The following is a 10849-nucleotide window of genomic DNA, read 5'->3' as shown; positions in this document are numbered from 1 at the left end:
CTGGCTACTTGGAAGATTGAGGCTGAAGGATTACCAGAGCCCAGCAGGTTGAGGCTCTGGTGGCCGGGAACAGCCACTGCACTCCAGTCAGGGGGACAGAGTGAGACTCCAACTCAAAAAAAAAAAAAAAAGAACACTTGGCCCCAACAGAGTCTAGTAAGGCAGTAGCCTTCTTTTTTAAATATAGTCATTATTGACCAACATTTTCTGTCTAGGAACTGTGTTAGCTGCATCCTCATTTGCCACATGTTTTTTTTTGTTTGTTTGTTTTTTTTTGAGTTGGAGTCTCACTCTGTCACTCAGACTGGAGTGCAGTGGCCACTCCCGGCCACTGCAGCCTCGACCTGCTGGGCTCCAGCGATCCTTCCGCCTCAGCCTTACAAGGAGCTGGAACTACTACAGGCATGCGCTACCACGCCCAGCTAATTTTTGATTTATTGTAGAGATGAGGTCTTGCCAAGTTGCTCAGGCAGATCACAAACCCGCAGGCTCTGGCAATCCACTCACCTCGGCCTCCCAAAGCGCTGGGATTACAGGCTGAGCCACCGAGCCCAGCCTGGCACATGTTTTAAGATGTACTATTTTCATCATTGTGCATTTCTAGGCGTTTCCTAATTTCTGTCAAGTTTTCTCTTTGATCTGTGAGTTACTGAGAAATAGGTTTTCTCTCCCTTCCTCCCTACCTCCCTCTCTCCCTCCTTCCCTCCCTTGCTTTCTCAGGGTCTCTCTGTCTCCCAGGCTGGAGTGCAGTACAATGGTCCTTGGTCACTGTAGCTTCAACTTCCTGGACTTAAGGGATCCTTCTGCCTCAGCCTCTTGAGTAGCTGGAACTCAAGCTGTGCACCAGCACACCTGCTAATTTTTGTGTTTTTTTTTTTGTAGAGACAAGGTCTCACTATGTTGTCTCAAACTTCTGGGCTCAAGCATTTCTTCTGCCTTGGCCTCCCAAAGTGCTGAGATTACAGGCGTGAGCCGCCTCACATGGCCAAACAGGTTTCATTTTTTTCCAGATGAGTAGGAGTTTGTTTTGCTCATTGATTTCTTGTATTTGATTTTCTTCCCATTACTGGTTTTTAACTTGCCCACATTGTAGTCAGGAGGCTGAAATCTGTGTTATGCTGATCATTAAACATGTGGTCTGTGTTATGCTGGTACTTGAACATGTTCTTTGGCCTAGTTTGTGGTCAATGTTAGCAAATATAACACTTGTGCTTAGAAATCATTTGGCTTGGGCAACCCCCTCGGTTCCCCTCCTACTGTGGGAGCTTTTCTGTCCTCTCAATAAATCCTACTTTCAGGCTTGGTGGCTCAGCCTGTAATCCTGCACCTTTGGGAGGCTGAGGTGAGTGGATTGCCTGAGCCCGCGGGTTCAAGACCCTCCTGGGCAGCTTGGCGAGACCTCATCTCTACAATAAATCAAAAATGAACCGGACATGGTGGTGCGCACCTGTAGTTCCAGCCACTTGGAAGGCTGAGGCGGAAGGATCGCCAGAACCCAGCAGGTCGAGGCTGCGGTGGCCAGGAGCGGCCACTGCACTCCAGTCTGGGTGACAGAGTGAGACTCCAACTCAAAATAAATAAATAAATCAATCCTACTTTCTTTTTTTTCACCCAAAATTTTTGTTTTGGTTAATATTTAAAAACAACAACGAAAAGGAAAACCATCTGCATATGTATTTTATGTATACACACATACAAAACAAAAAATCCAGAATGGTCCTTAGGCATATGAGAACACAAATTCTGATTGAGTAATGACTATGGAAATTTCTCCCAACATTTGGAAAAGCTGTTCTCTAATGCAGAGGAAATAATATACCATGGTATCAAATGTTATTTTCTGAGAAAGGAAGCAACTACAGAAAGTTTTTATTGGTTCAAAGTAACCAGTGCTACTGATGCAACCCCCCCAACAACTCTCCCAAACTACTTTCAAAACAAACTTATCAAACTTAATTTTCATTAGAATGCAGTTATTTCGTCATACTAGGATATCGAAAACCAAGACCCAGATTTTATATATATATATAGAGCAATGTAAACAATTATTGAGCTTCATCTTCTGGACAAGAATGCCAAGTTAGTCTCTCCTCATAGAAAGCAATTACAATCTGAGGACATTTCATATTTGCCTCTTTCGCCAGCACCAGGTCTGCCTCATCTGAATCTTTCCATTTCATGAGAAACATCAGTTCTCCACTGCTGTCTGTGGCACCGATTATTCTTTCAGGATCTAGACCTCTTGCAAAGCCCCTCGGTTTGTCAGCAGCATCTCTTTTGTTCTTTGATTTGCTGTCATCAGATTCACTGTCAGATAAAGACTTTCTTTTTGTACCATCTTTTTCTTTACCAGCTTTTTGAGAATTAAAAAATGCTTCAGTTAACTCTGGACAATCTAAATTTTCTTCAGGCTCCCAAGTATTGTCAGCGTCTGTAAATCCCTTCCACTTCAGGAAATATTCCACTTTCCCATTCACTACATGTCGATCCAGTACTTTTTCCACCACAAACTCTTCAGGCTCTGCCTCTTCGACCTTTTTACTCTTTCCATTCTGTTTCCTTCCCATCTTTTGCAATGTAGTTTTATTGGAGGCCATTTTTTATTGCAGACTTCAAGAGCTATTATGTTCGCGATGTGGTGCCTGGCGATCCCCCGAGGGGCGGGAAAGGGAAGGAGGGGCGAGGATGGCGACCGAGGTCTTCCCGGCGGAGGCTTTTCGGCTTCGCCAATCCTACTTTCTAAAAAAGAAAAAAAAAATCATTTGGCTCCAGTATGGTAGCATGCTCCTGTAGTTCCAGCTGCTTGAGAGGGTGACGTAGAAGAGTTGCCTGAGCTCAGGAGGTCAAAGTTGTGATGAGCTGTGATCATGCCACTGTACTCTAGCCTGAGTGACAGAGTGAGAGACCCTGACAAAAAAAAGAGAAAAGAAAAAAAAGCATTTGTCTCCAATTGGTTCATGATTTTTCATAAGCTGTGTGACGTGTGATCAGGCTGGCTAATTACATTCTCTCCTGCTTATCTCTATTCAGTTTTTTTGAATTTTCATTACTAAAAGAATTTCATTAAAACCTCCCACTGTGGTTGGTTGTGGTGGCACACACTTGTAGTCCCAGCTACTTAAGAGGCAGAGGTGGGAGGATATCTTGAACTCAGAAGTTCAAGGCCAGTCTGGGCAATCTAGTGACACCTCATCTCAAATAAATAAATAAGTGAATAGTATCTCTCACCATTGTTGGATTTGCTGATTTCTTGTAATTCTGGCTGGCTTTGCTCTATGTTTTGAGGCGTGTTATTACTGTTGTATTGCCCTGTGATACTTACTTTTTGTTAAAAAAAAAGCTTTTCTTTGATTTATAAAGAACCATAAAATTCTTCTTTAGTTGGCATTCATCAGTTCCATCCTTTGGCTCTTGTCTTCTGTCTCCTTTTGCTTTGGATATGTTTGTTATAAACACATTTTTAGTATAATCAAACACAGCATCTTTATCTGGCCCATGAAGGCCACTTATATTTCTTGTTATTGGTGATATTTTATACTTTCTATTTAGGCTGTTCTTTTTGTGCTGCTGTTTTTCTCCTGACTAGCTTTTTCTGGATGGATCTTGTTTCCTTTATTCTTCCTTCCTGCTACAAGGTTTTCCTACCTTGGCACTATTGACATTTGGGGTGGATCATTCTCAGTTGTGGAGGGCCATCCTTTGCATTACAGGATATTTAGCAGCATCCTTGGCCTCTCATAGCCTCTGCCCCCTAGTCATGTTAACCAGAAGCATCTCCAAACATTGCCAAATGTCTTCTGGAGGCAAAACCATCTCTGGTTGAAAACCACTACTCTGAGGGGTTAGAAGTTCTACACTACGTTTATTTTATTCCTGACTTGACCAGGTATAACATGAATCATGAAAAATCTGAGAACTTCCCATTTCACAGTTCACTGCTGCCTGGTATTTTAGTCTATCCCATTAATTCCCTGAGTTATTGTTATTGCTGCATTTCATGATTAGCACTGGATTTGATTTAAATATATATTCATCAGCTCTTTTTTCTTTCTATTCTTTTCTTCTGAGGCTTTTCCTGAAGAGAAACTTTTTCTAATTCTTATGGCTAGTGTCCTTGATGACGAACTCTGCTTTTGCTTTTCTGAAGCCATCTTTATCTCACCCTCACTCTTGAACGATAGTGTATCTGATCGTTTTTTCCTTCGGCACTTTGATTTTTTGCTTTTGAGTTTGGGTCTCAGTTTGTCACCCATGCTGTAGTACAGTGGCATGACCACAGCTCACCACAGCCTTGACCTCCTGGGCTCCAAAGATCCTTCTGCCTCAGAATCCCAGTAACTGGGGCTACAGGTGTGTACCACCATGCCTGGCTAATTTTTTTTTTTTTTTGTAGAATTTTGTAGGTCTTGCTATGTTGCCTAGGCAGTTCTTCAACTCCTGGGCTCAATCAATCCTCCTGTTGTCTCGACCTCCCAAAGTGCTGGGACTACAGGTGTGTCATTGTCACTGGCCTATTCTGTAAGAATTCTTAATAGATCTTGGGCACTAATCCTGTGTGTCTCTTATATTGTATAGTATTATCTCTCCAGCTGCCGCTTGTGTTTTGTCTCTTATTGTATCTTGTATGAAAATTTTAAAAGTGTTATATCAAACTTGTTAATTTTTGTCTGAATGACTTTTGTTTGTTAAACTTTCTTAATCAAGGTCTGCCCCATTCATGAAGGCATCCTACATAACTTAAACTTTTACTTTATGTTGAGGTTTTTATCCATCTTAAATTTTAAACAAATAAATATACACACACATATATTCTGAGGCAAGAGAGGTAAGGAACTAATTTCATTTTACTTTTAAAAATAAGGAGAATAAGTTGTCTTCATATGATGAAGTGGTAGAGAGTGATGAGAGGAAGACTGATAATTATGAGGACGTGCAACCATTTACAGAATGCCCTTTATTCCCTATCCTCGGAGCCTCTCAGACATCTGGTTTTCTTAACAGCCCTGCAGAGCATTCATTCACAGATCTAGGACTTCAACCCAGAACTTTAAAGTCACTGTACTTGTTCTGTGTCCCATTTATGAATGTGAAACTGTGACCACAGAGCTGAGGTGAGAACTGCTCATTTAGTGCTGTTGTAGCACATGAAGTTGAGGTGTTGGAAATGTGTACTGATGGGAGTGGGTAACAGAAACAAGAATGCAGTGATGCATGCTTCTGGTCTCTCATGTCTCAGACAAATCCTTTTGATGATAATTATCCCCAGTACCATTTTTCCTGTCTGTTCTCTAGGATGATGAATATGCTATGTGGCTCCTTTTGAATCTGTTCTTGGTTCATCCCTTGACTCCCATTTTACCTCCCCCTGTATTAATGTGAATTATTTATTTATTTATTTATTTATTTTTTTGAGTTGGAGTCTCACTCTGTCACCCAGACTGGAGTGCAGTGGCCGCTCCCAGCCACCGCAGCCTCGACCTGCTGGGCTCCGGCGATCCTTCTGCCTCAGCCTTCCAAGTAGCCAGAATCACAGGCACGCACTACCATGCCCAGCTAATTTTTTGATTTATTGTAGAGATGAGGTCTCGCCTGTCCAGGCGGGTCTCGAACCCGCAGGCTCAGGCAATCCACTCACCTCAGCCTCCCAAAGGTGCGGGATTACAGGCTGAGCCACCGAGCCCGGCTAATGTGAATTTTTAAAAGAAAGCAAGTAGAACTACACACCTAGCCCATCATCATTTTCCATTCCTCTTCCACATATAGCTTTGTGTACTTAAATCTGCTTTTTTCTTTTTTTTCTATTCAGCCTGGGACATGAGACTGAAAATGACATCTCAGAATATTCCTCAGAAAGAATTATCCTCTGACATAAAAATGGAAGGATTTACCAGGGAGGCTCCTTGTTTCTCCATTCTAGGTGATGATTGGGACTGTGAGAACCAGGAGAGACATTTGAAGCAATCAACTTTAACTCTGGAGAAACAAGGGGTTCAGGAAGTAATTTGTGAATATTCTGGTTTTGGGAAACATTTGAACTCAGACCTTTCCCCATCACGGAGAGTTCCTACAACCAACGGCTTCCATATAAATGACTCAGTTGTTAGAAGTTTAGATTGTGACCCAACCTTACACAGTTGTACGAAAAGCTATACAGCTAAGAGAACTGGTGACAGTGATGCCTGTGGGAAAGCCTTTAACCATTCTATGGAAGTTATTCAATTTGGGAGAAATCAAATCAAAGAGAAACCCTATAAATACCCTGAAAGTGTTAAATCTTTTAACCATTTTACCTCTGTTGGTCAGCAAAAAATAATGAAAAGAGGCAAGAAACTGTATGAAGGTAAGGATTTTGGGGACATCTTTACCCTGAGCTCATCTTTTAATGAAAACAGGAGGAATCGCCCTGGAGAGAAACAGTATAAATGTACTGAATGTGGCAAATGCTTCAAACGGAACTCATCTCTTGTTTTGCATCATCGAACTCACACCGGAGAGAAACCTTATACCTGTAATGAGTGTGGAAAATCCTTCTCCAAGAACTACAACCTGATTGTGCATCAAAGGATCCATACAGGAGAGAAACCCTATAAATGTAATAAGTGTGGGAAAGCTTTCAGTGATGGATCAGCTCTGACACAACACCAGAGAATTCACACGGGTGAGAAACCTTATGAATGTCTAGAATGTGGGAAAACCTTCAACCGAAATTCATCCTTGATTTTGCATCAAAGAACTCATACAGGGGAAAAACCATATAGATGTAATGAGTGTGGAAAACCCTTCACTGACATCTCCCACCTCACTGTGCATCTTAGAATCCACACCGGTGAGAAACCCTATGAGTGTAGCAAATGTGGAAAGGCTTTCCGAGATGGCTCATACCTCACCCAGCACGAGAGGACTCACACTGGAGAAAAGCCCTTTGAATGTGCGGAGTGTGGGAAATCCTTCAACAGAAACTCTCACCTCATTGTGCATCAGAAGATCCATTCTGGGGAAAAGCCCTATGAATGTAAAGAGTGTGGGAAAACGTTCATTGAGAGTGCATACCTCATCAGGCACCAGAGAATCCACACTGGGGAGAAACCCTATGGGTGTAACCAGTGTCAGAAGCTTTTCAGGAACATTGCTGGCCTCATCCGGCACCAGAGGACTCATACTGGTGAGAAGCCCTATGAATGTAATCAATGTGGCAAAGCTTTCAGGGATAGCTCCTGTCTGACCAAGCACCAGAGAATTCACACTAAGGAGACCCCATACCAGTGTCTGGAATGTGGGAAGTCCTTCAAGCAAAACTCCCACCTGGCAGTACATCAGCGACTTCATAGCAGAGAGGGATCCAGCCAGTGTCCTCAGTGTGGGAAAACGTTCAGAAAGAGCTCATCCCTTGTCCGACATCAAAGAACACACCCTGGAGTGCAACCCATGGAAGCATAATAATGTCTGTGAGTCACACTCTTCTCCCAACTTGTTCTCAAAAACCTACATGAAGAAGTGTGCCTTCCAATATGACTCCTTCCTGGTCAATAGAAAAGAATTCTTCAACCTATCTGGTGAATTGACAAATGTAAGACATTCCTTAGCCATGTTGTTAAATCTGTTTATTAGGGAACACCTGGAGAGAACACGGGATGGTAATATATGTGGAAAAGGCTTCAGAGATGATTTCAGCCTGTACCAAAGTAACAGCATATACACTGGAATAAAACGTGAGAATGTGAGGAAGATTCTTCCCTTGAGATATCCACCCATTTTTGCATCAGAATGCTTAAACTAGAAAGAATCTGTGAATGTATTCTGTAAGTAACTGGTATGAGGAATCCTTTAATAGGGGGTTTCTACCTTATAGTATGTAAACTCTTACTAAATCAAACTTTTAAGGTATAATCAGAAGATACTTTTGGCAGGGTGGTCTCTTACTATCTTTTCTATATCAGTAAAGATGTACTGTTGAGAGATCCCATTCAAAGCTCCACCCCATAGCACCATAGAATTATAGTTAGATTGTGCAGTTTGAATGAATTTCTTTGTTAAAATCTTGCCAGAACACTGAGGACTCATTTCAAAAGGGGAAACTGGAGGAAAAAATTGTTTCTGAATGAACAGTGAAGTTGTTCGTTTTAAGACTAAAGCTCCTACTAAGATGGAAAAGGGCTGCTTCCAAGAAATGTGATTTGATACTTTGATTGTTGAAACAAAAAAATAGTGAGTTATGGTTAGGTTATTGCCACCCCTACACACACTGTTGTTTTCATTTAGAATACTTATACTTTGTTCCATTTAGCTACTCTGAACCATAATTATAAAGGTTTTGTGCCAAGTTGAAAATACTCATAATATGGCAAAAAAAAAAGGCATAAAATAGAAGATTTGCTATCATTACAGCCATGTAAAGATATGTGCACATATAGGTATAGATTGGAAGTGGATGTTCAAGAAATAAAACATGGTTTTCTTAGGAGACTGGAATTGTTTGTTTTCTTTTTCTTTATTACAAATCATACATTGTTGGCGTAATAATTAGATAATGAATAAAAAAGTGAAGCCAAAAGGAGATGGATTTTTAGTTTCCTTGATCTTCTTTGCTGATAGGGCCTAGATCAGTGTTTCAGGGTAGCCGTAAGCTTAGGAGGGCAGATCCAAGAAGATGCTTCTCTGGAATCAGAGCATCCCACCGGCCAGGCCATGAGAATCATTTTCTTCTTTGGGATTTGGATTATGAGAGGGTGTCATTGTGGAGGAAAGGGTAGGTATTAGAGAATGGGGAACAAGAAGAGGCTGTGGATAAGTCATTGGGATGACTCTGTAACAGCCCTTCTGAGGCAGTACACTACTGGTTAAATAAAAACTAGTCACGTTGGTTGACATAGCCTCAAAGTCCTGTGAGTGGATGCCATTGGAATTTTGATTTGCCCTGTTTTCTATTCCCTGGCTCCTACAGAGGGAGAGTCAGAATGAAGCCCATTCTAAGCTAATTAGACTGTGAGTTGTGTGAGTTGCATGAGTTAGAAATTGAATGAGGCATCTTGGGCTTCTCTGTGTGGGTGCCCTTCCCTGGCAGGAAGAACCATTGAATGAACCCCAAAAAGGAGGAGAGGGTGATATTGTCCCACCTGTCTTCAGTGCAGTGTAGTCCTTGAATGTATGGGCAAACTTTTAAATTAATTTTTGCTGGGGGATGTGTATGAGTGTCCTTTTCTGTGTAGTGAACCCTTCATCAGCATCTCAAAAGAGTGGATAAGATATCCTGACCCTTGAAGTTTGTTGGAGGTGAAATCTGAGCTGCCATCTTAACAGAGCATCCCTGGAACTGTACCATACCTCACCCACAACCATTCAGTGCTTGGCTTGTGCTTGTGGTCTCTTCCTGGGTGTTGTTAACTGAAGGAAGATATGTCAAGCAAGTTTACTCCCCCCATCAAATCCGTTGCTTTCCAAGTGCACCCCTTTTGTGTAAATGGCCCAGCCACTCCTCCAATATGCAAGCCAGGAGGAGGTGGGAGAGGAGGAAGGGAAGAGGAGAAGAAACCTCACACAAAGAGAAGGAACAAATAGCCGCGTCTGGAAACATCTCTGGCCCTGGACCTGTTGTTTGGTTCCTCTGCAAACTCAGTTCAGTCTTTTTCTTGACACACTCTGTATCCTATTCTACTGTCTTATTCCTAGATTCTTCATCAAATACTCCTCCTCTTGGTCCAGAGGGTGAACAGAAAATTGGGTTGGATTTTAGCTGAAGTTTCAGGGATTTAATGGGATACCATCAGGCATTTTCTTTTCTTTTTCTTTTTCTTTTTTTTTTTTTTGAGTTGGAGTCTTACTCTGTCATCCAGACTGGAGTGCAGTGGCCGCACCTGGCCACCGCAACCTCGACCTGCTGGGCTCCAGTGATCCTTCCACTTCAGCCTTCCAAGTCCCGGAACTACAGGCATGCACTACCACGCCCGGCTAATTTTTTGATTTATCGTAGAGATGAGGTCTCGCCAAGGTGCCCAGGTGGGTCTCGAACCCACAGGCTCAGACAATACGCTCACCTCAGCCTCCCAAAGCGTGGGATTCAGGCTGAGCCAACGAGCTCGGCTACCACCAGGCATTTTCTATGCATGCAGTTACAATAGTTCCTCTAGACAGGCTTCTCCCCAAGGGAAAAGGCATATTTGGCCAAATAGTGGCATTGAGTGACAAGCTACAGTACTAGAATGAGCCAGTTCCCTGGTATTGGCAGCTTCAGGGTTCTGTCACCTGGTGTCTCAATAGTGCTGAAATTCTGAGGTCCTGACCCTCAAGCCAGCTGGGGAGGGCTTCTGGCAGCCATCCCTCCCTCCTAGGAGTATTGTTCCTCACATCTGCTGTCTTAGTTGTGGCTTCTATGGTGCATGTTTCCTCCCAAGGTACAGTTAGACCTGGCCCAGGTTCGTGTTGAAGCTGTGTCACAGAGGAGGGTAGGCAGCCAGCATTGGCAACTAGAGTTGAAAACTGTGCTGAGATAGGAGAGAGGAGGTGAGTCAGGGAGAGGGGAGACAGGCAGAGAATGACCCTGCAAAAGTATTGGTGAAATAAAGTCCCCACCCACTTTAAGGTGGTGATCTCATGGAAGAAGCACATGAGAGTGGAGGGTCAGTGGGACCTCATTGGAAGGTTGTAATTCTGTGTCCCAGGGACCTAGCTGCAGGGTGGGGTGACTTATGTCCTCCAGAAGGTTGTCCAGGGGTTTGTGTCTTAATATAACCCACATACAGAAGAGTATACTGCAAAGACTCTCCTTGACCCAGCTTCAAGTCAGACTCCTAGAACTTTCTGCTTCATGAGACCTGACCTGGGGCTTCTCTCTCTGTCCTTGTAGGATCCACTG

At 42.8% G+C, this 10849-nt stretch overlaps 1 protein-coding gene and 1 pseudogene across 2 annotated transcripts in view; one reads left to right on the top strand and one right to left on the bottom strand.

Annotated features, from left to right (window-relative positions):
* Positions 1–8461, top strand: part of ZNF329 (zinc finger protein 329) — an 11408-nt gene extending 2947 nt beyond the window's left edge. Inside the window, exon 2 of the mRNA XM_008069524.2 lies at positions 5807–8461. Coding sequence (XP_008067715.1) covers positions 5815–7437 — 1623 coding nt within the window. The 5' untranslated portion in view covers positions 5807–5814 and the 3' untranslated portion in view covers positions 7438–8461. The remainder of the gene's footprint in view (positions 1–5806) is intronic.
* LOC103272036 lies at positions 1784–2682 on the bottom strand (annotated as a pseudogene). Its single transcript, XR_505095.2, has one exon. The product of XR_505095.2 is annotated as a chromobox protein homolog 3 pseudogene (transcript).
* Positions 8462–10849: the final 2388 nt, after the last annotated feature.

This window comes from Carlito syrichta, unplaced genomic scaffold (assembly GCF_000164805.1).
Source record: "Carlito syrichta isolate Samal-C Ts95f unplaced genomic scaffold, Tarsius_syrichta-2.0.1 Scaffold312083, whole genome shotgun sequence".
Lineage (NCBI taxonomy): Eukaryota > Metazoa > Chordata > Mammalia > Primates > Tarsiidae > Carlito > Carlito syrichta.
Note: the sequence above shows the minus strand (reverse complement) of the source record. Positions and strands in the feature narration are given on the sequence as shown.